Source organism: Hippocampus bargibanti, linkage group LG04 (genome assembly GCF_051943395.1).
Source record: "Hippocampus bargibanti isolate YZ-2025 linkage group LG04, ASM5194339v1, whole genome shotgun sequence".
Classification (NCBI taxonomy): domain Eukaryota; kingdom Metazoa; phylum Chordata; class Actinopteri; order Syngnathiformes; family Syngnathidae; genus Hippocampus; species Hippocampus bargibanti.
The window spans coordinates 10,876,126-10,901,865 of record NC_142737.1 but is presented as its reverse complement, the minus strand read 5'-3'; the positions used below and the strand labels follow the sequence as shown (position 1 = coordinate 10,901,865).

Genomic DNA, 25,740 nt, shown 5'->3' with positions numbered 1-25,740 from the left:
TCTCTGACAAAATGACGATTAATTGCGTATAAATCAGGCGTTAAAACTGACACCTAAATGGATAGTTTCAAAACTTTTCTCATTCATCTGACCGATTGCATTGACTAGAAAAATTTTGATAAGAGGGCTTTGTTTATTTAATTAATGTCTTTATTATTTTGCTTTTGACTTCAAGAGGATGGCGCTGTGAGAGTCACTGCAGGTCCTGTATTGTTTTGCTGCTGTGAAATGTACATTTCTCCATTGTGAGATAAATAAAGGCTCATCTAATTTAATCTTTATGATTTTTTTTGTGTGGATTATTTATAAGTAATTACTTAGTTTACCCCCGCGTTTGCTGGCTACCGGTTGAGGGTGTCCCCGGCCTATTGCCCAAAGACAGCTGGTATAGGTTCCAGACCCTTCCGCAACCATGTGAGGATAAAGCAGATAAGAAAATGGGTTAATTAATATTTGAATTACTTCACGTCAAAAGCAGAATCATAAAGAATCCCAAACATCAGTCAATGTTAGCACAGAAACACCACCAATAAACTGTTCTTATTGTAACAACTTGACTTTTTTACCCTTGAAAATGGTAACTTTAAATTTTTGTTGCATTTAAGGAGGAACATTGCAGTGATGCTTAGTTTATTTTCGTATGACGTGGTCCTTGATGGAAGTACATAGTATGAGAACCGCTGCTTCATTTAACCACGCACATGTCACAATCTGCACTTTTCAGTGTATCCAGGAAATGGTTAATAGCGTTGTCCTTTCTGATTGGTCACTGCAGATCCCACCCCTTCCCCATCACGGAAGTGAAACTTGTGAAAGTTCACCCTGCCTGGAAGAGAACCCAAGTGTCAAGTGGTCCATCTGACGAGGACAATACTCAGAGTACAACCGCGATGTCTTTGTCATTTGAAGGAAGAGTTGTGCTCGTCACCGGTGCAGGAGGAGGTAAAATTAACGTGCGAATATAAAAGTGCTGCACAATTGCGCGACTGTCAGCGATGCTAAATCTGCACGCCCAGTTCTATTTACATAGCTTCCCAGTGCTAACCAGCTGATCGGAATGTTTATGATGTTAAAGTGCCATATTCTGCCACCATGTCTTTTGTCTTGTCCAAGATCTTTGTTGTTTTATGTTGCTGCAACATTTCGTGTGCTACGAGAAAACAGTCCGTTACAGCTAAAACACCAGTATTTAAAAGCGAGGTTGTTGAAATTATACGAAACTAGTTCGGGAAATCCATCGAAATACGTATATTTGTTTCCAGTCTGCCACGGGGATCAAAGTCCTTGTGTGTGAAAGGGCATACGCAGCAACAGGAATTCAGACAACGCTGTGCTTGTTGATAGAGTTAGAACAAACAAACAAACATTTTATTTTTCCTGCGTGCAGGTCTTGGGAAGGAATATGCACTGGCTTTTGCTGCAAGAGGAGCCTCTGTAATAGGTAAATCAATATGAAACCGATCTGTTGTTATCCGCTTTAATGCATAAGGTTTCAGGTGACTCAATTGAGTAGCATCGGGAGAACGTATGTATATTATACAAAGGAGTATTGGAGCCACTTCATGATGAGAATTACAGCATAGGCAAAGGACCACCCCTACTATTTATTCAATTCAAAATGTCCCCTAAATATTTCTGATATATTCTCAATTGTGTGTCTCAATGTTTTAACCATCAGTTTAGAATCCCCCCCGCCTCTTAAAAGGGAAAAAATGGTCGTACTTGTATCTTAAAGCGCCACCAATTCAGGAAAAAAAATTGGAATATTCGTGGTTGCTCTGTTATTGATGTGAAGTATAACAATGTATTTTTTATTAGTGCTGGGTGATAGTGCACTTCTCACTCGCAGGTAAAAACTGCCTTCACTGTATTATGAGGAACAAAACATAATGATCCAAGAAAATGCTCAATGATAACAGAATTTGGTTATAATATAACGGGAACAAGCTTCAGATCTAAGAATATTCCCTAGAGATGCTTAACTAGATACACTGCGTGTACTGTTCGTTGTGTGTGTAGGGGGGGTTCTCTCTGATATTACAATGAAGTTTCAATAAAATACGAAAAAGGTTGTTTTTCTGTGAGAATAAAGCCTAAATGTTACAAAGAGAAAGTGATTTATGAAAATGAATTTGTAGTAATGTCGAGAGAAAGGAAAAAGTACAATTTAACCAAAAAAGTATTCCTTTGAATAACAGTGCAACATCTTATATTGCATTGAAGTGCATTACAAAACATTTTTCACCTAGCATTCTGTTTATGAACCAATAGTGAAAAATACGGCATGGGGTGAATTAGCTAAACTTTGGAAACATTTAAATGACATAATTGTTGTCTTTTTTTTCTGGTTCAATTTTTTTTGGGTTGTTTTCACCCATTGTTGATTTCAATGGGGTCTGAAAACTTGGCAACTTGGAAAAACTTGGAACTTCAGTGCATATACTGTACTGCTGTTCACAAACAGCTTTTTGTAATTAAAATGACATACATAAGGCGTCACCATAATTTATATAACTCAATTAACTAAAATATTTTTGATATGTAGGTCAAATTAAATTAAAGAAAAACAGTTTAGTTACTTTCTTTTTCCGAATGCATCATCAGCCTGGTGCCTTCAAGTACAGTGGAACCTTGGTTTTCGAACGTCTCACAGTGCGAACAAATCGGAGTCCGAACAAAAGATTCGAGAAATTCTTGCTTCGTAGTTCGAACAACAATCGGTGATCGAACGCCAATACGACGCGTGAGTGCGTACGCGAGGGTGGGGTGCATCGCTCTCTCCGTGACCAACTGTTGTCGCTTGCGGACGTGCTGCATTTTGCTCTAGCGTATAATATAGGTGTACGAAGAGTTTTAGCCCTTAATCATGCCTCCAAAGAAAGTAAGTGCTTCTAAAAGTGAAAAGGAAAAGTAGTGAGTACAACTATTGCATTTAAGAAAGAAATAAGCGCAAAATATGAAGGAGGTGTGCGAGTGTCTGATCTGGCTAGGGAATACAGCATGGCGAAATCTACGGTCAGTACGATATTAAAGAATAAGCAGGCTGTGAAATCTAGTGATGTGGCTGTGGAAATGAGAGCAAGTGTTATTGGATAGATATTTTAAGAGAAAAGAACATCCTGTAGCCGAGTCATCCGTAGCTGTCACGTTCCGAGCGAGAGTGACGGCAGCTGACTCGTCGGAACGTAGTGGAATGTTTGGGATCCCAAAGCAGGCGGCAGAGACGTTCTACTCAAGCAGGATGTTTATTCACAAATAAAAGAAAACACAGCGAGTAAGAAGGCAGGGGGTGATCCGACCCGCTTACTACGCCAAAAAGCAAATGGCACACGAGGGTGCAAAATTACGCAATCCCGGAAGATGACATCAATTTACGGGACGCAGGGAAAATACCTCGGACCGGATACACTCGCGCATCGAAGGAAGAGTCCAGGTACGGTGGCGAGGTGAGTCAATCATCCGGCGTTGGCGAGGTGATCGCGAACCGTATAAATGCCCCGTGTCTGTGATTAGAGAATTGACAGCAGGTGGAGAACGGCCGGGAGAGGCAGCCCCGCCCCCGGCTGTCAACTCGCAAGTGACAGGAGCAAAGAGATGGTTTCGGTGTTCGAACAAATCGCTTTTCGAACAGGGTCCTGGAACGAATTATGGTCGAGATCCGAGGTATCACTGTATTAGACAATATAACGTCGCTTAGCGTGACTTCCTGCTGAGTGTGAAGTCACATCCGTTCCCACGGTTCATGGCCAAGCTCCATTTGCTTTGATCAATGGTGCCATATTCTCCTGCGTTGTATTGATTGACAAGGTGATTTAGGCGCAGGCCTCTGCCATAAACGTGCAATAATAGCCGCTATCTACGAAGAACTTGCCCTTGAACTGTGTGACGAGGCTTAGCGAAATGTTCCTAATCACCGGCGGAAAACTGCACTCGTTGCCCATTTGTTGTTAATCTTTTCTTCCTCTCTCCACATTCAAGTGAATGACCTTGGGGCAGACACCAAAGGGGGCGGAAAGAGTTCTGCGGCTGCCGATAAGGTTGTGGAGGAGATAAAAGCCAAGGGAGGAAAGGCAGTGGCCAACTATGGTGAGTTTTTGGATCGGCCTCCATCTTGTCCTCCGGCTACCTTCTGTTACAAGACACTCTCGCTATCTTTATGTTTGATTATATGATTTCATTTTGAGCTGAGAAATCAATTGGAATTGGATGAATCCATTCAAGGATCGAATTGTCCCCTGGGCACATTTTAGATTGGTAATTTGATCCCGTATCAATGACTTTCTGTTGGGAAGAAGATGGATTTGGGTGAACAAAATGGAGGTCAACTAGACCTTAAGAGTTTACACCCTATTTGTTCGTATTAAGTGTTGAACCAATTGAAATGATGCATTGCAATCGATAGTAGCGGCTTATCAGGGTTGGATGGGTAATTGGATTTTGCTTGTTTGTTGTCTATTCTGTTCATGAGTATTATTGTAACTGTCAGTTTTAATAGAAAATTACTCAGCTGATTTTAAAGCTCCCCTCCCCATCTTGGCTTTGTACGCTCACAGACTCTGTGGAAGATGGAGAGAAGCTCGTTCAAGCAGCGCTGGACGCTTTTGGAAGAATAGGTGAGTAAATGTGAATCAATTGGCCAGAAGCGGCAGGGGAACAGGTGGGGATCAATAACATTAGTCATGGGTAGCATTTTTTTTTTTTTTTGGTGGATGAGTCCGTTCCTGGGTTGTGTTTGGTTCAGTTCGGGCAAACTCACTGGTGGTGTGATTGGATTGGATTAAGCCTATATTAGTCTTGCGGTGGAGAAATTTATATTTCACAGCAGCAAAGTAATGAAAGGAAGAGTACAGCAAAGGAAGAAGTAGAAAAACAAAATATAGGAGCTGCTGTAAAGGCAGCCATTCTCGTGGTGCCATCTTGAAGTCAAAACAATCAAAAAATACCTAAATAACCAATATTGTGACATAACACAACATACACAGACAGTCATTCAAGTTTAAGCACTTTCGGCACCGTCTTTGCTGTATAAAGCAGTTCTAGGTGAAAGAGGAGAGGATGAAAGCGTCCTTTTCACCAGTAGATCAGGGACGTCATGGTGGAATGTGCATATCTGCTACAAGCTAAATGTTGAAAGCAAACAAAGCGGTAGCATCCATTGACAAAAAGATTGTCTCACATCTCCTTCCCCACGTAAATCCTCTTCAATTCCAAGCCGCGACAGTTCCACATACGCATCGGCGCTCTGCACTGACACTCCTTTCTTCTCAACGCGGGCATCCATCTAGCCGCAGACTGTCCAACAGCACTGACATTTCCGTCAAATGGCACTGATATTCCTCCCAAATCAAAAACAGTGCTGGCATATTCGTGCTGTTCGCAGAGTCTCCTCCTTGATAAATTCAGTGGCCAAAAATGCTGAAAAACAATCCGTATCCGTTCCACACGACACACAAAAACTCAACGTGACAAAAGAAAATACAAAAACAACAATAACAAATAAGCAAGGCTCGCAAGAGCACTTGCTAATGGCTGCCTACTCGGACGCCATCTTGGACTTCTTTATTATACTTTTTTAAATAGCACTATTGTGAATGTTTATGTCTACAGCCCAGAGTCCTCACTTGTATACCTAAAAAAATCTCATCACGATTATGTTTTTTTAGATATCGTCGTAAACAATGCCGGGTAAGTCATTTTATGGTGAGAAAAAAACAGCTCTTTCATCAGTGGCTCCATTTACAACCATTTTCTCTCTGGAAGGATCCTTCGTGACCGCTCATTCGTCAGGACAAGCGATTTGGATTGGGGTAAGGTCATGAAATTAATTCATCCACAGTGGGTGCTCGGTTTATAGTCGTCATTGATGTGCCTTTCAGCAGTTAAACAAAACAAAAATGGTCTTTGTATTTTCACCCAGCATTTCTGTTCAACATTTTCAATCATTTCAACAGTCTTTAAACCGATCAGTTCGCTCTACCCGCAGGGGTCGGTAACCTTTTTGACTAAGCGAGCCATAAAAGTAAAATATTTAGAAGTGTTTTTCTGTGAGAGCCCCCCCCCCCCCCCCCCCCCCCCCCCCCCCACACACACACACACACACACACACACACACACGCAAACACGTGTGATTTCAACAAAATGTCAGAATGTATTATTGAAAATAACTGTGATAATACTCACCATGAATAGGAATAGTTTTCCGTTCCTCTTGATTGGTAAAAACCAGCCAATCGATCGAAATGCAAGTCAACTTGCCGGGCCCATACGCGAAGTTACTGCTAGCTAGCCTGCACACGGCTCATTAGCTTGCACGCTTGACTTCTACTGTCTCTCGCAGAAGTACAGTGGAACCTCGGTTTTCGAACGACTCACAGTTCGAACAAATCGGAGTCCGAACAAAATATTCGAGAAATTCTTGCTTCGTAGTTCGAACAACAATCGGTGTTGAAGAGCTCCCCGATGTTTTTATGGAAGGGGACTCCTTCCAATCAATAAATTTCCTTCCTCCGTCTAGCTGCGCCTTCTGCCGACTACCACAAAGGTAAAAATCCTATTCATAATTCTTTTGTTTCCGAATGTACAATTAGCCTGGGTTACATTTATGTTTATGTTATTTTTGTCTTTGCTATTTTGCTTAACATTTTCTGAGATATACATTGCTTTTTATGTGTTGGTCAGCATTTTAATGTGCAATTTCATGCATAAAATAATGTATAAAATACTGTACTAAAAAGGTAAACATTCAGGGTGTTGGAACGGATTAAAACGATTTACATTATTTGTAATGGGAAAAATGGTTTCGGTGTTCGAACAAATCAGTTTTCGAACAGGGTTCTGGAACGGATTATGGTCGAGAACCGAGGTACCACTGTATATTGATACTAACGTTAGCATGGGGCTTGTCAAAGTGCCACTGATATTCGACTCTCATTGATGGTATTGTTTCATTGCAAATTAGAATCAGAACCTTTTCTCTCCACAAAGGCGAATCCATTCAACCTGAAGTGTACGATACTCATCGGGCTTATTTAAAAGGAGCCTATTTTGACATCGACACGTCAGTATCATCCAATCAAAACTGCGCTTTCCGCCAACTGCTGCCCAAACAGGAAATGAACAGCGAAAAAGCGAGAATATGTATTTAGTATTATCGGCGAGCCAGATGCAATCATCAAAGGAGCAATATATGGCTCGAGAGCCATAGGTTCCCGACCCCTGCTCTACCGGGTTTTAAAGGACAACTGACACAATTTTTTTTGTTTCCTAACTGACATCAGAAAAAACTTTTTATAGCTTCTAAAATATCCAAAACACACAGGCTGATATTTTTAGTAAAATGCAAAACACCAATAAAAATGAGTTAGTGTCCCAAAACTGACCTGATCAAAATGACCTTGGAGATGGCGAGTTTCAGAAAGTCCTGCCTTCTTGTTCGTGACGTTATGCCAGGACGTCTTGCCTTACTCTGGAATCAAAACAATGGCATCAGATTCGGAGATGATGCTCTCTTGTTACTCATCCAGTTATGAATATGATTCAAATAGTTCTAAAGAAGAAAGCATAAATGTTTGCAGTTGATTAAAGAAGTCCTTCCGTATCAATTCGAGCCATCAAGAGTCCAATGTAGCGTCCCAGAAAATGCACAAGGTGGCGCCCAAGCTCCGTTGGAAATGGGCTGATTTGTCTGCTGGAAATATGTGTCAACTAGTATCAAATCCAGTGGTATCTCGGTTCTCGAACGCCTCACAGTTCGAACAAATCGGTGTTCGAACAACATATTCGAGATATTCTTGCTTCGGCGTTCGAACATCAATCGGTGTTCAAACGCCATTACGACGCGTGAGTGCGTCCGCGAGGGCGGGGAGCTGAGAAGCGCACGGGTGTATCGCTCTGTTCGTGACCAACTGTTGTCCCTAGCGGACGTGCTGCGTTTTGCTCTAGCGTTTAATATAGGTGTACAAAGAGTTTTAGCCCCTAATCATGCCTCCAAAGAAAGTAAGTGCTGCTCAAAGTGACAAAAGAAAAATAGTGCGTACAACTATTGCATTAAAGAAAGAAATAATCGCAAAATATGAAGGTGTGCGAGTGTCTGATCTGGCGAGGGAATACAGCATGGCGAAATCTACGATCAGTACAATATTAAAGAATAAGGAGGCTGTGAAATCTAGTGATGTGACCGTGGGAGTGAGAGCAAGTGTCATTGGATAGATATTTGAAGAGAAAAGAACATCCTGTAGCCGAGTCATCCGTAGCTGCCACGTAGTGGAATGTTTGGGATCCCAAAGCAGACACGTACTAACCAAGCAGGATGTTTATTCACAAATAAAAGAAAACACAGCGAGTAAGAAGGCAGGGGGTGATCCGACCCGCTTACTACGCCAAAAAGCAAATGGCACACAAGGATGCAAAATTACACAATCCCGGAAGATGACATAAATTTACGGGACGCAGGGAAAATACCTCGGACCGGATACACTCGCACGTCGAAGGAAGAGTCCAGGTACGGTGGCGAGGTGAGTCAATCATCCGGCATTGGTGAGGTGATCGCGAACCGTATAAATGCCCCGTGTCCGTGATTAGAGAATTGACAGCAGGTAGAGAACCCCCCCCCCCCGACTATCAACTCGCAAGTGACAGGAGCAAAGAGATGGTTTCGTGTTCGAAAAAAATCGCTTTTCGAACAGGGTCCTGGAACGAATTATGGTCGAGAACCGAGGTACCACTGTAGTAGTCTTGGTGCAACACACGATTCACCATCGTGTTATTCATGTGTTTTCCTTCTAATTTCGCCATCAACACGGATCAACACAAAGTTTTCAGACCAAACAAAGTAACCAAAATGCATTGTGTGTCACTTTCTCGGTCAGGGGCGTTCCTGACGTGACGTGACGTCACGTCAGGAATCGTCACGAACTCAAAAACAAGACTTCCTGAATATTCAGTGCAAGTCTTAAAACGTAAAATATAGCTATATGCGATGGAATCTTTGTAAAATACGCTCAGTAGAAATCATTTGAAGTGATTTTACAAATTCTGGACACAACTTGTCCAGAGGCGTCGGTTGTCCTTTAAGGTCCAGAACAATCTGCAATAAACTAGAATATGCAATACATACTTCTGAACTGATTTTCATAAAAAATATTTACTGTATTTCTGACGTCACTACTGACTTAGTATAGTTTCATGGTAGATTGCAGTACTTTGTGAGTGGTGTTTATTATTTAATGAATGAATGGCCAATTTAGGATTCCATTTTGCACTGTAGTAAATTCCCGCACACCTTTGAGTTTGTCTTTTACAACCGTTTCAAAATTGTTTCCAGACCTCATTCATAGAGTTCACCTACGAGGCTCCTTTTTGGTGACTCGCGCCGCCTGGAACCACATGAAGAACCAAAAATTTGGCAGGTAAGATATGCTCATATGTCGTGGTCCACAAGCCACCTCTTTACTAAGCACCGTCGCGACGCCGAGACAGACTCGAGCGAGTTTAGAGCCTCGGGTAGTAAAACATAAATCGTTTGCTTTATGCTGCTGAATATGGTGTGCCCATTGCTCAGTTGAATTCACGGTCTTAGGAGAAAAAAAGGAATCTGCAGAAAAGGCTCAGACAGCACATTAGATGTGGATATGCAAATCAGAGCAGCAAAAAAAGTTAATGTGGCTGTGCAGTGTTTAGAGTTGGCCCGAATAGTCCTTTAACTGAATCAGTGCTGATTCATGTTTTAAAGAAAATTCAAGGGGTCTTGATCACCAATTTTACATTACAGGATCAGTTTTTTTCCTTACTGGTTTGACCTCGTCCATCTTGTCATGTGTCATGTCCAAACGTCCCCCCCCCCCCCCCCCATTGACTCCCATGTTGATGGCTGCTATGATGCATTAACGTCACCCTAGAATCATCATGACAACTTCAGCCGCGGGCATCTACGGCAACTTTGGCCAAGCAAACTACAGCGCTGCCAAACTGGGCCTACTGGGCCTGTCCAACACGCTGGCCATTGAGGGGCGCAATTATAACATCCACTGCAACACCATCGCGCCTTTTGCTGGCTCACGACTCACCGAGTCCGTCATGCCTCCAGGTAACCACACAGTTAAAGGACAACCCACGTCACTTTTGTTTCTTAACTGACATCAGAAAAACGTTTTACAGCATCTAAAATAGCCAAAACACGCAGTATATTTTTATTCAAATGCAAAACACCAATAAAAATGACTTAAAGTGTCCAAAATCTGCAAAAAAAATTGAGCTGCAAATAGGCCATTTTCATAAAGTCCCGCCCCCAGTTTGTGACGTCACACCAAAACGTCTTGCATTGCTTGAGAATCAAAACAATGGCTTCAGATTCGGAGAATATGCTTTCTTGTTACACCTCCAGTTATGAATATGATTCAAATAGTTCTGAAGAGGAAAGCATACATGTTTGCAATCGATGAAATAATTTATTCCATGCCATTTTGAGGCAACATTGGGGAGAAACGATCACCATCACCTCCTGTGGCCACCTCCGTTTCCACAGGCTGATAAATTCCTTATATGGAGCTTGGACACCCTCTTCTGGCGACTTTTGGGTGCAACACAAGGTTTTCAGACCAAACAATACAGCAAAATACATGGACGTGATGGAAGGACTGCTACAATGTGTCTTTTTTCGGTCAGGGGGTGTTCCTTTAGTGACGTCACGTACGGACTTGTCACCAACTCAAAAACAAGACTTCCTGAATATTCAGCGCGAGTCTTAAAACGTAAATATAGCTATATGCGGTGGAATCTTATTAAAATACGCTCAGTAGAAGTCATTTGAATCCATTTTACAAATTATGGACACAACTTGTCCGGAGACGTCGGTTGTTCTTTAAGAGCAGTTGAGCTTAGAATGTGTGTTAACTCATTCACTGCCATTCTTGAATTTATTCAGGGAATTGAAAAGCATGACGCGGAGCGCCATTCCAGAATTTTTCATTTTTTCTTGCGGGGGGTGCCGATAAAACGCTGGTCAGACCTCTGGCGATGTTTTTCCCTCCCACGAGAGGGCAGCATTTGCCTTTTGTACAGCCTCCCCCATTTCAAGCTTAGATAACTCAAGACGCATATAACTTAGGAATTAACATTTTTTTCTGATGAAAGAAGAGTCTAAGGCAGTGGTTCTTAACCTTGTTGGAGGTACCGAACCCCAGCAGATTCATATGCGCATTTATCAAACCCCTCTTGATTGAAAAAAAAAATATATATATATATATATATATATCAAATTCAAGACATATTTTTTACTGCTGCACAAAATGAGCCTTGCATGAACAGCACCTTGTTCAAAGAACAAAACCAACACAATGCATAAACTTTGCTAACAAGTACAAATCGAAGAGCAGGCAGAGTGGCCCTTTCATGGAATCTAGCTCTCTTCACCTTGAATTCAGCAAGTGTTGTTTTCTTGTATTCCCCATCTCCATGCAGCTTGAAGTGTTCCTTTCGTTTTGCTGGTTCTTTCTCAACTTGGCGTTGCAAATCATGCAGATAGGACGCACACTCCCATCACGTTCCGTGATACATGAGAATCCATATTGTACATATTCATCCAACCACTTTCTTCTTTTGCCCGACATAGTTCGTATGGATAAAATATAAAAACGACTCCAACAACAGTCACACGTTGATTACTGCTAGCTACTGGCTAGCCTGTTCATTTGTTGTGAATCGGGGAAGTCTAGCAGTCTAGCTGGCCTCTCTTATTCTCTCTCTGTATTCATTTTTCTGATTTGTATATTCTGTGGCTCGTGGAATTCGAGTGACAGTGACAAAAACACAATGGCACTGGAGTGGACACATTTTTGCACATCGTCTGGCAGTGAATTAGTTAATTAAATCTATTATTATTGTTATTATTATTTATTATTATAAAAAAAATCACATTTGCACTGCCAAAGACTGTGGACCACCTTTGTAATGGCCAAAGTTTGACTGCTGCAAGGATATTTAGCCCCCGCCCCATCATTTCTCAGAAAATTAATTTGAGCTGGCTAGGCTGGTCCGTTAATACAAATCGCTGATCCATGCTCACTATGGTAACCAGAGCATTATGTCTCTTCATATTGCAAACCCATTAAATAAATTCTTTTCCAGCGCATCTATTGCATGTTGAGGTCAATCTGCTTTGAAAATCAGCAATTAGTGCTTGTTCTGACTGAGCTGCAGCCAATTTCAGCTGAGGGCAAGAGGTCCTGTGCTGGTCGCAGTCATACTTTCCCACCTATGGCCAATTTCGAATCTTCAATGAATTTATATATTTGAAACATTGGGGCAGCTGCACGACTTGAAGAAAAGCCACCAATACGTGGTAACGACCTCAGAGGTTTGTTGTAAGCACGGTGGAAGTTAAACCTTAAACCATCATGGAGGGGGAAAACGAAACATGGTGGGACTGTTTTTTTAGGTGGCACTTTGAGAAGCATCCTAGAGATGATAGATACTACATAACTGAACAAGTAGTCCTTGACAACAGTGACCACATTGAAAAATTTATTTATTTTTCCTGGTTGTGGATGACTAACTCTAAAACAATGCCAATAGTAATGTAGTTCGACAAGTCGCTGCTATTTCTGCGCACCGCTCTGCCTTAATGTGTTGTGAGCAGTGCCATAGATGATCCCCGCAGATGCGCCTTGAAACAAGGCTGTGGCATTCTCTCTTTTTGTGTGCGTTTGTTTGATTTAGATCTGGTGGCGGCGCTGAAGCCGGAGTATGTGGCTCCCATGGTGCTGTGGCTCTGTCACGAGCAATGCCCAGAAAACGGGGGACTCTTTGAGGTATTCAAAGCGAGGTCTCACTCCCATCGATAAATGAAAGATGGCACGGACATGTTCCAATGTTTTTTTTTTCGGCTGACTCATTTGCTTGCAGGTTGGCGCAGGCTGGATTGGCAAATGTGAGTCGTTATGTTTTTTTGTCCTGTCTCTTTTCATCTGGTATAAATTAGCCCCGAGCACCACCACCAGATTTATGCTTGCCGGCATATAATAAAAAAAGACCTCTTACTGTCCGTGTGTGTTTTCAGTGCGCTGGGAGAGAACTCAGGGCTGTATCACCAGACAGAGGAACCAGCCCATGACTCCCGAGGCTGTCAGGGATCATTGGGAGAAAGTTTGTGATTTTACAGACTCGACCAAGCCTACTTCAGTCGAAGGTCAGTGATTATGTGGCATGAGTGACAGACGCTGGAATGTTACAAGTTCAACTGTGGCACAAATAAAATGGTTCAATTCAGAAACATGGTACATTGATTGTAAAAGACTGTATTTTCCGGTGTATAAAGCGCATGCCCTATGAATGTTGTATTGTCCAACCTTTTCATATACAGTATAAAGCGCACCTTCAATGAATGACAAAAGGGTTTCCAAATATAAGATAATATAATAAAAAAATATATTATAAATATATAAGCACTTTCCAAATATAAGGCACACTACATTATAAGGCGCTACTATAGAGGTTAGGGTTACACACGACTACTTCTACAGGGGGAAATGGAGTCGGTGGCTGCTGTCAGTAGTTGCAAGACCTGTTGTCGCTCAATATTCACATACAGTAAAGTCTCGTTATATCGATATCGGATATATCGATAGTCCTGGTTATAGCGATACTATTTCTATGCACGCACGGAGAAAATTACATGCAAACAGGGTCGGATATATCGATAGTCCCGGTTATATCGATATTTTTTCGGACTCCCTTGAATATCGATATAACGAGACTTTACTGTATATATAAGGCGCCCCGGTGTATAAGGCGCAGGGTCAACCTTTGAAGAAAATGAAGGCTTTTGGGTGCGCCTTATACACCGGAAAATACGCTACACTTTTCCCCCCCATCCACCTCAGTCTTTGTAATGGCTGAGTTAATCTGAGTATTCCTTTTAAGCAGCGGCGATATGACAGACAAAGTCATCTTTATACATTTTCCGCTTTCACTTAAGTGATCTGAGCTTTCTCTGAGGCAAAAATGTATCAAAAGTTCATTAGGTCATTTCAAGATACAGTAAAGTCTCGTTATATCTATCGGTTATATCGATAGTACTGCTTATTACGATACTATTTCTATGAACGCAAGGAGAAAATTTACATGCCGCAGGATCGGATATATCGATAGTCCGGTTATATCGATATTTTTTCCACCTCCTGAGAATATCGATATAACGAGACTTTACTGTATATGATCAACCGCTTCATAGCAAACAACAGGATATGATCCAAAGAAAGATCTGAACTAATTCATTGCCAGATGATGTGCAAAAAATGTGCCCACTCCAGTGCCAGGGTTTTTGTCATTTTTACTCAAATTGCAGGACCCACGGAATATTGAGTTTTAGGACTACATAAACATTCAATTCAGCGTAAGAAACCTTAGACTTTCTTCTTTCATCAGAAGAAAAATATTGTAGTTAATTCCTAAGTTATACGGGTCTGGAGTTATCTGAGCTTGAAATGGGGACAGCTTTACAAAATACAAGACAATACATACTTATTGATTTATATGGGGCTTTAACAACAGCTGAAGCTGGAACAAAACTAACATGGACAAAAGGAAAATGGGCAGAATTTCCTCATGGAAGAGAAAAACATTGCCAGAGGTCTGACCAGTGCTTTATCGGCACCTCCCACAAGAAAAACCAAAACCCAAACAAATTAGGGACCTACGTCACCTTTTTCAATTCCAGAATTCGGGGAATGGCAGCGAATGAGTTAATACTATTGACAGTGGTGGAAGTGAACAGTGGAGCAGGGTATATTGATACATAAGGTATACCGTATTGATCGGCAAATTTGCTATAAAACACCATTCTCTATTATCTCAGTCCAAAAATGTCTTTAAAAAATGGATGAGATGAAGGCAGTAATCGGCATTTTTGTAGGCCGGGAAGCAGAAAAATACATACTAGGACCATTACACATTTGTCAAGTGTAAAATCGAAACCCAAACCTTTAGCTTGCCACTCATCTGTATTCCTTCTGAGTTAGCCTCCGGTAATGTGAGGCGTGCTAGAGGTCAAAAAAAGTGGAGAGGAAAAATACGTCGAGGTGAAGAGTAGTTGGAGTGAGTCACACATAATTACTGTTGTAATTATCATTTAGCGTTACTTCTCTCCACCTTCTCCGTTCCTCTCGGCTGTGCTTTGGCAACGAGGACGGCGCCGTTGAAGCGGAACGGGGGTGGCGGCCCCCAACGGGGGCTAGCCGATCTCATTAGCATGGCTTTGTGCTGCCTCCTTATTTGTAGCTTATTAGCTCACCTTGTTGCTATAACTACCTGCCAATAGACATTAGCCCCCGCCCCATTCAGCTATTGACACAATACAGACAGTTCATGATAAACAAAAGAAAATGTAAAAAAAAAATAATACATTTTTATACTAATTGAATGTACAAATAAACAATGAACGCATTTTTCTGTTTTATTTACTTCTAATTTACACTTTTGTAACACTCATTATTTTAATTAACACGCACCACAGAGGCGCGATTACGAAAATCTCCCTATTTATGATTTCTGAAACTTAACATGTGCACCAACGTTTATAGTATAGAGGCCACATTATTTCATGTGGATGATTACAGTAGCTTCAATTTAAAAAAAATGTAGCACAATAAAATTGTCAAGTACAGTTTGATTGTATTTCACTTGTAAGCGTGATGCAGTTACATGCAGCCTTTTAAATGTTTGTTTTCAAACGTTGAGGTACAATTTTTCAACTTGTGTGCATGATGTGTAAGAAAAAATATTTTAAAAAGTGTAAATATTTGAGTTAAAATTATTAAAAATGGGAGCCAATACAAAATGGTTGCTTTTTTTTGGGGTGGGGACTGGCTCATAGTAACTGATGTCTCCAAGAAACACCGCTATGCCCTAGTATTTTTCTGTGAAAATAATTTTCTACCTTTTTTTTAAGTCTTATTTGTGGGGGGAGGAAAATCTGAATTTGCAAAGGTCAGCTAAATCACGACTACCATCCCACCTCAGACACAATTTATAACATAGAAATCAGAATATGAGTCAACTAAACCCAGATTTGCCCCTCCTTTTCCTCACCTTTTTGCAGAATCTCTCCAGTCCATGGTGAGTGTACTGTCCAAGGTGGAGTCTGGACAGCAGGTTGCCGCCGGTCAGACATCTGCTCCTGCTCCATCTTCCTCCTCGGGCAGCAACCCTGTGAGTAGACTTAAGATGATAACCGAGCATTAGCGTCAACACTGACAAACACACTAAAATGATCCATTTTAAGAAGAATAAAGATGTGTTTCTCAAAATTACACTGATGCCCAATGCCTGTTGGGTTTTATAAGTTCAGCGATATAAACGAATGTGTGTGGCCAAGCACATAAATTATTCATCACTGGGGTCCAATATTTAACACAAGAGCTGAAAAGCAGCGTGTCGCCAAAGTCTGCACTCCATGGCGGTCTTAATTAAAAACTGTGAAGTCAGTGCTTTGGAGCGCTTGTCATGCGTTTGCTGGTCACTATTGTGCAGAGCGGGAGCAGTCATATTTGTCATCCTGAAAAAAAAAAAAAAAAAAAAAAGCTGAGAAGGCGCCCAGAAATGAAAACGGTTGGCCTACAGGGGTTCACAGGACGCCTGATTTGATAATTACTTTTCATGAAGGTGCCAAAAGAAATATGACACTGTAAGGAAGGAAGGGAGGCTCACGGCGTCTCTTCTCCTTGTATTAGACCGCAGCAGTGGGCCAAAAACTTCCCGCAACAACGTTCAGCTTCTCACATACACAGTGCATCCTGTACGCGCTTGGCGTGGGCATGACCACCAAAGACCCCGACCACCTCAGGTGTGTGGTGATTGCTATTTCGCTAATGTATTCAATGAAACACTCATGAACTAGATTGTCGTCTTTAGGTTCCTGTATGAAGGCCATCCAGACTTTAGCTGCCTCCCAACCTTTGGGGTCATTCCTTCCCAGGCAGCCATGATGGATGGTGGCCTGAGTTCGTTACCTGGACTCAACATTGACTTTACACAGGTGAGGAAAACACTTTGTACCACTAGCGGTATGTGAAGGAATCATTGAATTACATTTTCACAATCTTCATCCATACAAATGTAAAAAAAATATTGAAATGGGACAATTAAAAAAAAAAAACATTTGTAGCCGTCACTCAAGTCTTGAGCCAGAGGTAAAAAAAAAAGCATACCATATTTTCCGATGTATAAGGTGCATCCAAAAGCCTTGATTTCCTACAAAAGATGACCCTGTACCTTATAAGCAGGTGCGCCTTATGTGGAAAACCTTTATATATTTACATATATCTTTTTTTCAATTGAAGGTGCACACCTTATCGTCCGATGCGCCTTATATATGGAAAACATTTGAAAATACGCCATTCATTGTGGGTGCGCCTTATACACCGGAAAATACGGTAATCTTAATTATTTTCACTAAACTAAGCTCTTGTGAAGTAATGTCCGGTGCTGCTTTGAATTATTTTAGTACATTACATGTGAAAAGTATTTCAAAATGTATTTTCAAAATGTATGATTTATCCTCTGTCCACTTTTTTAACTCATTCACTGCTAGGCGAAAAGCAAAAACGTGTCCACTCCAATGCCAGGGTTTTTGTCATTTTCACTCAAATTGCAGGACCCATAGAATATTGAGTTTTAGGACTACATAAACATACAATGCTGCGTAAGAAACCTTTCATCAGAAAAAAAGTTAATTCCTAAGTTATACGGGCCTGGAGTTATCTGAGCTTGAAATAGGGGTGGCTGTCCAAAATACAATACATATATTTTGGTATAACGCTTTGGAGGGAAAAACATTGCAAGAGGTCTGACCAGCGCTTTATTGGAACCCCACCTCTCCACAGGAAAAATAAACGCAAACACATTTGGAAATGGCACTCCACGTCATGCTTTTTTTCAATTCCCGAATATATTCAGGAGTGGCAGTGAATGAGTTAATCATCATCTAACTGTGTGTCATGCATCAGGTGCTACATGGCGAGCAGTATTTAGAGATTTACAAACCTCTTCCCACTTCTGGTACGGACCACTCAACATCAAAGTTAAAACCCCCTAAAAAGAAAGTCATTTTTTTGATTAGCACATTTATTTTTATTTTGTTGCTTAAAGGACAACTGACTTCAGAGGCCACCATTGCAGACATTCTGGACAAAGGCTCCGGGGCAGTCATTCTCCTTGATGGTGAGCGAGTCGTGCGCCACGATGATCATAACTGCTACTAAAAGTCCTTTTTTTCCCCACTTCCTTCCTCAGTCAACACATACAGCGGCACCGAGTTGCTCTGCTTCAACCAGTTTTCTGTATTCGTGGTCGGCGCCGGAGGCTTCGGAGGCAAAAGAACATCGGAGAAAGCCAAAGTGTGTTAAATGTTGTGTTTTTATGACAACACAATAAGACATGAGGAATATTAATGGCGCTTCCTACTGTGTTGCATAAACCCCCGCAGGCTCTTTTGCCGCCGCCTCAGCGAGCGCCGGATGTCGTGCTGGTTGATTCCACCACCGAGGACCAGGTGAACAAGCAACAAATCAAATGTGAAAATAAGTGCCTTGTTAATGCAGATTTATCCTAAATTATGATTTCTCACACTCATCTCCATCCTCCTAGGCAGCTTTGTACCGGCTGAGTGGGGACTGGAACCCCCTCCACATTGATCCCAGTTTTGCTGCCATGGGAGGTAAGACTTGAATTCGGGCAGTAGGCTGGGGACACCCTGAACCGGTTGCCAGCCAATTACAAGGCGCACAGTGACAAACAACCATACTCGATCATACTCACACTAAGGGCCAATTTGGGGTGTTCAATAAGCACATTTTTTTTGAACGTGGGAGGAAACCGGAGTACCTGCAGAAAACCCACGCAAACTCCACACAGGGAGCCCGGAGCTGGGATTAATATGACAGCAAGTGTGAAAGTGGCTCTAGATCTCGCTTCCAAGTCATTGTCAATGGAACGGTGCAGGGGCTTTTATTTTAAATTAGTCGTACTGTTGTTTAACTCATTCACTGCCAGATGTGCAAAAATGTGTCCACTCAAATGCCAGGGTTTTTGTCATTGTCATTTGAATTCCAGGACCCACAGAATACTGTGTTTTAGGACTACATAAACATCCAATACAGCGTTAGAAACCTTGTAAGCTATTCTTTCATCAGAAAAAAATAGATAATTCCTCAATTTTATGGGTCTGGAGTTATATGAACTTGAAATAAGGGCAGCTGTCCAAAATACAATGCAATACATACATATTGGTTTATATTGTGCTTTAACAACAGCTGAAGCTGGATTAAAACGCTAACTTGGAAAAAAAAAGCAAATGCTGCCCTCTTGTGGTAAATAAAAAAATTACAGAGGCAATGGACACCGCTTTATCGGCACCCAAGCATGAAAGACAAAATCCAAACAAATTCGGGAATGGCGCTCTACGTCACATTTTCAATTCCCGAATTAATTCGTGAATGGCAGTGAATGAGTTAAAAGTTGGGGCACTCAGAGACACATTTTCAGAGATAGGCAGCAACCCCAAAAACATTGACGTGGTCGCTTACTTCAGCATTTAAGGCTAGGGCACTGCACACAAGAGACGCAACCGTTTGCACAATAATTCATTAAAAAGTCCATTTTTTGTATGTCTACTTTGAAATGTCTGGTCAGGCTTCCAGTCACCCATCCTGCACGGTTTGTGCTCGTTCGGCTTCGCTGCGAGACACGTCCTCAAGCAATTTGCTGGCAACGACCCCTCCAGATTCAAGGCCATTAAGGTTTGGAGTATTGATTTCAGTCATAATGCTGTAGGGGGTGAGACTCACAGAGTCGCGACAGTCACACTTTGATTATGATTGTATATATTTTTTCCTAGTAAAATAATACGGCCGAACTAAAGGTAATCAATCAATCTGTTTACGATGGAGTTCGTATGCAAGTCATATCATTGTAAAATTTCCCCATTGTGAGACTATTAACTCATTCACTGCTATTCACGAATATTTTAGGGAATGTAAAATATGAGCCGAATTTGTTCGGCTTTTATTTTTTCATGCTTGGGTGCCGATAAAGCACTAGCCATGGCCTCTGGCAATGTTATTTTCTTTTCCACAAGAGGGCAGCAGTTCCCTTTTTTCCATGTTAGCGCTTTGTTACAGCTCCAGCTACAGCTATTGTATTTTGTACAGCCGTCCCTATTTCAAGATCATATAACTCCAGACCCAAACAATTTAGGACTTAACTTTTTTCCTGATGAAAGAAGAGAGTATAAGGTTTCTAACGCTGTACTGAATGTTTATGTAGCCCTAAAACTCAATATTCTATGGGTCCTGGAATTCAAGTGACAATGACAAAAACCCTGGCACTTGAGTGGACACATTTTTGCACATGTGGCAGTGAATGAGTTAAATGTTTTTTTTTTATAACTGCAAAGGCTCTGACAGCATATTCTAAAAAAAACTATTTTCACTTTAACTGTCAAGCAAATTTGTAAAGTCCCTTTTCTTAAAGATTACTTGTGTACCTCCATCCCCGAAGGTCCGCTTTGTGAAGCCAGTGATACCGGGTCAGTCTCTGCAGACTGAAATGTGGAAGGAAGGCAACAGAGTTCACGTTCAGTGTAAAGTCAGTATGGATCATTTCACAGTCCAAACACTTGAATGTCAAAGTTAGCTTCTTACAGCCATTTTGTCATTTCCAGGTAAAGGAGACGGGAGCTGTGGTGCTATCGGGCGCTTATGTCGATTTACATGAACCAGCTAGCAGCTCTCCTGGTCTTTCTCAGGTGTGTATGTGTGAATTCCAAACTTTTTTTTTGTTTTTAAAGAAGGCCACAACTTCTTCTTTAGATGGTATAGAAAAACACTGTCAGTCATTTTTTGCCGCGGGCCACATTGTCGTCACGGTTTCCTATCAAGGGCCGCTATGAATTGGGGAAAGCCATTAGAATGTTCCATCCCCACCGCATATTACATATAGAGCGCACAACAAATTAATAACTAGTTTTCAAATTTAAAGTAAAAATAATGACTTATTGTGGTTTACATATGACAAATTGAAATTTCGGTTCCCACTTTAGCAAGTATCATGGCACTTGTCATGCATGATTTGCTTTCGCGGGCTGAATAAAATGTGGTGGGCCAGATTTGGCCCCCGCACCTTGACTTTGACACCTGTGTTATAGGAGAAGGCAGGGCTTCGAAGCGATCTGGTGTTCGCAGAGATCCGCCGCCGGATCCAAGAATCTGGTAACGATCTGGTCAAAAAGGTCAACGCCGTCTTCAGCTGGGAAATCACCAAAGATGGAAAGAACGTTGCGGAGTGGAGTGAGTAGACTTACCTATGCCTCCAACTCTACTGAAGTACTTCAAAAACATCAGTTTGGAAAACAGGACTTCTTCTCATCCACTAGCGATTGATCTGAAGAACGGAAGCGGCGCGCTACATCGAGGTGCCTTTAGCGGGAAGACGGACGTGACTTTCACTGCATCAGATGAAGACTTCATGGAGCTGGTGCAAGACAAACTCAACCCTCAGAAGGTACGAATGAGTTTAGTATAATAATAATAATAATAATAATAATAATATTACATTACATTTTAAGCACCCTTAAAAGCTCTCAAGGACACTTTACAGTCAGACAAGCATAGGTACTGTAATAAATAAAATACAATCACAAATAGAATGCAATAAATAAAATACAATTACAAATAGAAACGAGAGAGAGCTACACAGAAAATGCAATTTTAAATAGGTGGGTTTTGAGTATAGCTGTTCATTGACATATGTGGAGAACGAATTACCTCTTTAAAAACGTTTCTTAACACATTGGATACACCACATTATCAGGCGCATGGAATAGAAGTTACAATGAAGGCTGAGGTTGTGTTTTGCATCGACTAAATGGAGCTACGCTAAACGGAATATAATACAATACGGCCGAATTTATATCATGCTGAAGTTTTAACAAAGCCATTTACAGAACATTTAAAATACTACGTCCAGGAAGTCTGAATATTGATCCACATATAAGGTGCATCGTCCTCTCGTAAAGCGATCGAACTGTCAACTTTTGAGAAAATGTAATGTTATTAGCTTCATGTCACATAGAGGGTACAGCAAGTGCTGAAGAATGAATGACCCTCTGTGTCTTTGTGTTGTCATACAGTTATTTACATTTTTTTGTTAGTTTTTTTATACTTCAGGATGGCACCGCCAGAGTGGCTGCCTTTCCAGCAGCTCCTGTATTTAGTTTTTTCTACTTCTTTCTTTCCTTTCCTCTTCCTTTCAAAACTTTGCTGCTGTTACTCCCGGGTAGAGTGAACGCTGGCGCGAATGGGTGCCTCTGCTCACCCTCACAAAAAAAAAAGTTCTTATCCCATGACTGTAAAGTGTCTGAGTTTTGAAAGACGCATAGAAATTAAAGGTATTATTATTATATATAATCCATATTTTCTGATGTATAAGGCGCACCGGAGTATAAGACGCAACCCCCAACAAATGGTGCATTTTCAAATTTTTAAATTTTTAAGGCGCACCGCCAATGAATGTAAAAAGTCTTTCAAATATATAAAAGTTTCCCAAATATAAGGCACACCACATAAGGTGATACAGTGGAGGCTGGAGCTACGCACTACTTCTTCTACAGAGTGAAATATGGTCGGGAGAGACCTGTTGTGGCTGAATATTACTTCACATATAAGGCACACCTGCGTATAAGGCGCAGGGTCATCTTTTGAACAAAATTACATTTTTTTTTCTGTGCTCCTTATACACTAGAAAATACTGTCTATATGGATATTTTGTGGTCATAAAGCATATCATTATTATTATACTTATCCTTGAGGGAAGAAAGCTTTGGGGAAGAGATCAACTCAATATTTGTTTTTGTGAAGAACTCTAAATGCTGCTTTGATGCTTGGCAATACAGAGGCAATCTGGAGTTCCATTCTTTCAACTACAGAAAAGAAGCAAGAGAATCATTTTTTTTGTGCACGTAGCAGGCAGTCATTGAACAGCGATGCACGTTTCCTGATTGTAACCCCTTTCAAATAAAACCCCCGCCACAACAAAATAAATGGTGCTCTCCCCGCCGCTGCAGTTCAGGTGGGAGAGCTTTTAGGCCCCCTCACGTAAAGGCACCGTCAACCCACCAGTGTACTAAACTCAATGAGACTTTCAGCTGAGCTATACTTCATAAAAAAGGTTATTTTACATTCTCTTATTTTTTTATGTTCATATTTTGCAATATAGTGTTTTTTTCTGTTTTTTTTTTTACACACACAATTACAAAAATTGCCACGGGGCTTCCTTCAACAGATGATTCAATCATTGTACACAGTCATCTAAAACATACTTGGATTGGATTACCCTTTATTGCTGTGAAATTAACATTTCACAGCAGCAAAGTTATGAAAGTAAGAGGAAAGGAAGAAGTAGAAAAACAAACGCAGGAGCTGCTGTTAAGGGCAGCCATTTTTGGAGTGCAATTTTGAAGTAAAAAAACTAAATAAATAATGTGACAACAAAATCTTAAGCACTTTCTGCAACCTCTTTGTTATATGAAGCACTTCTAGATGAAAGAGAAGAGGACCAAAGCGTCCTTCTCACCAGTGGATCAGAGACATCATGGTGAAATGTGCATGTCTGCTACAAGCTAAATGCTGAAAAGAAACACGAAGCTGGAACATCCACTGACGAAAAGAAATTCTCACATCTCCTGCCCCACGTAAATCCGCTTCAATTCCAAGCCGCGGCAGTTCCACATCTGCATAAAGACTAAGTTTTCAAACAGTCAAGTCCGCCTTCAAAGTCTTATGCTTCCATGTAGCAAGCTACTCGCCTCCAAAAATAATGGAACTTTTGTCGGTGAAGTCAGTCCACAGCCCCCTTCCCCCAAGAGGCATTCGTGTACATGAGAGTGAAAGTAATCAATTTGTAAAGACTCCTTGCATTCATCATCTCACATAAAAAGCCAGTCATGCGGGTGGGGGGGGTCTCTTTCAAGACTTTAGCACTCGTAGCTAATCAATGGATGTCATTTGATACCTTTGCAGCATTTCATCAGTTACAGGCAAGCGGCGAATTTATACGCTGGTCACAACCCTTCATATTGATCATTGTGTGTTTTTCACAGGAGTCTTCCCACATCTCTCACAGTCATAGCCGGTTTATTTATTTTGTCCAAATATTCTGTGATTATGGAAGGTTGAAATGTTTTTCTCCCGTTCTCTAGGCATTCTTCTCGGGCAAGCTCAAGATTCGAGGGAACATCATGCTCGGTCAGAAGTTGGAGGTTATCCTGAAGGATCACGCCAGACTGTGAGCACCTCCTACAAGAACCGACCCACCCACCAGGAGCCATTTTTAATTGATCTTGGTCATCAACACCATATGCTTAAAACCCATCGTGAAAATCTAAATACAAAACCTTAATAGAATGGTTATAAAAATGCTCATAAGATATAGTAGTAATAAATGTGATCATGAATTAATATGAGCCTCTTGAGGACTTAATCATGATTCCCTCATCCCCAATGTCAAGTTATTTCCTGAAGGTGGTTGCCGAGTTAAAATAAGAATGGCCTGTTATCTGAGATCCATATCAATTAAGTCAGAAAATCTGTGTAATTTAACTTGTTAGTCCTCTCGGATGGATTTACTCCGATTGTCCGACCTTCACGTGCCATTAAACTGTCGTATATTGATTCCCAGGCAGATTACAAGTCTATTTTTTTTTCTAAGCACACTAAACACTGACCGAAATGGATTTGTGGAAGTGAGCTTGACAGGAACTGAACTGTACAGAAATGTTTTTTTTCTCTTCTAATCAATGCTAATGTGGACATTTAATCGTATTGTTTCTTCTTTTAATAAAACAGACTTAGTGCTTATTCTGTTCTAATGACTTCATTAATGCCATGATTAGGCAGTGGGCAGGTCTGTTTGATCTGTGATGGGGTTAGGCGTCCCAGCCACCACGAGTCTCCCTGTCTAAATGAGCATGCCACATAGACAGTAGGTTATGGTAGGGCTTGTCTACCTATGCATGTAAAGCCTGGACCCAGCAGATTGCGTGGAGGAAACCACTAGACTGGTTCAACAGGCATGAAGGTGGGCCCAGCAAAGCGTTATGGAGCGCAAGTAGGGCACAGTGAGACATGTAGAACACTGTGGTCATCCACTGCATCCCGACCCATCCCCAGTCGTCTTGACTCTGTCTTGCCACTGAATTCTGATGCGCTGGGACAAGATGCCAATGCCATGATTAAGTCATTCACTGCCAGACATGCAAAAATGTGTCAGCTGGAGTGCCAAGTTTTTTGTCATTGTTCTCCATCACACTTGTATTCCAGGAGCCACAGAATATTTAGTTTTAGGACTACATAAATATTCAATGCAGTGTAACAAACCATAGAATCAGAATCATCTTTATTGCCAAGTATGTAGAACACACAAGGAATTTGTTTCCGGTAGAACACGCTGCACTAGTATCATCAAAAAATTGCTAAGTGGCACTACACAGTTCCATTTGGGCTACTGTTGAAAGAGTTCAAAGAGTTGAAAGAGTTAATGGCTTGGGGGAAGAAGCTGTTTAAATGTCTGCTGGATTTGGTGCCCATAGATCGGTAGCGCCTGCCTGAGGGGAGTAGCTGGAAAAGGTGGTGGGCAGGGTGCGGAGGGTCCAGTAGGATTTTCCGAGCCCTAGTTTGGATTCTTGGAGTGTGC

At 41.3% G+C, this 25,740-nt stretch overlaps 2 protein-coding genes and 1 long non-coding RNA gene across 3 annotated transcripts in view; 1 reads left to right on the top strand and 2 right to left on the bottom strand.

Moving 5' to 3' along the window:
- prr16 (proline rich 16) overlaps positions 1-829 on the bottom strand; it is a 37,129-nt gene extending 36,300 nt beyond the window's left edge. The window contains exon 1 of the mRNA XM_088993975.1: positions 702-829. The gene's annotated coding sequence lies outside the window, so the exon portion shown is untranslated. The remainder of the gene's footprint in view (positions 1-701) is intronic.
- hsd17b4 (hydroxysteroid (17-beta) dehydrogenase 4) lies at positions 802-24,905 on the top strand. Its single transcript, XM_088993974.1, has 25 exons — positions 802-942; positions 1,388-1,441; positions 3,979-4,086; positions 4,554-4,613; positions 5,664-5,685; positions 5,761-5,807; positions 9,323-9,407; positions 9,897-10,084; positions 12,715-12,806; positions 12,901-12,925; positions 13,055-13,183; positions 16,094-16,203; positions 16,725-16,837; positions 16,906-17,029; positions 18,000-18,051; positions 18,142-18,213; positions 18,286-18,389; positions 18,479-18,544; positions 18,640-18,709; positions 19,684-19,790; positions 20,551-20,637; positions 20,714-20,797; positions 21,197-21,338; positions 21,425-21,552; positions 24,248-24,905. Exons 1-25 carry the CDS (start codon positions 891-893, stop codon positions 24,335-24,337), a joined length of 2,211 nt encoding a protein of 736 aa, XP_088850100.1. The 5' UTR covers positions 802-890; the 3' UTR covers positions 24,338-24,905.
- Positions 4,622-16,214, bottom strand: LOC148898951 (uncharacterized). The gene is made up of 3 exons (XR_016114675.1): positions 16,084-16,214; positions 7,380-7,465; positions 4,622-5,415 (listed from the first exon to the last, which is right to left on the bottom strand). It is a non-coding gene; the product is annotated as an uncharacterized LOC148898951 (long non-coding RNA).
- Positions 24,906-25,740: the final 835 nt, after the last annotated feature.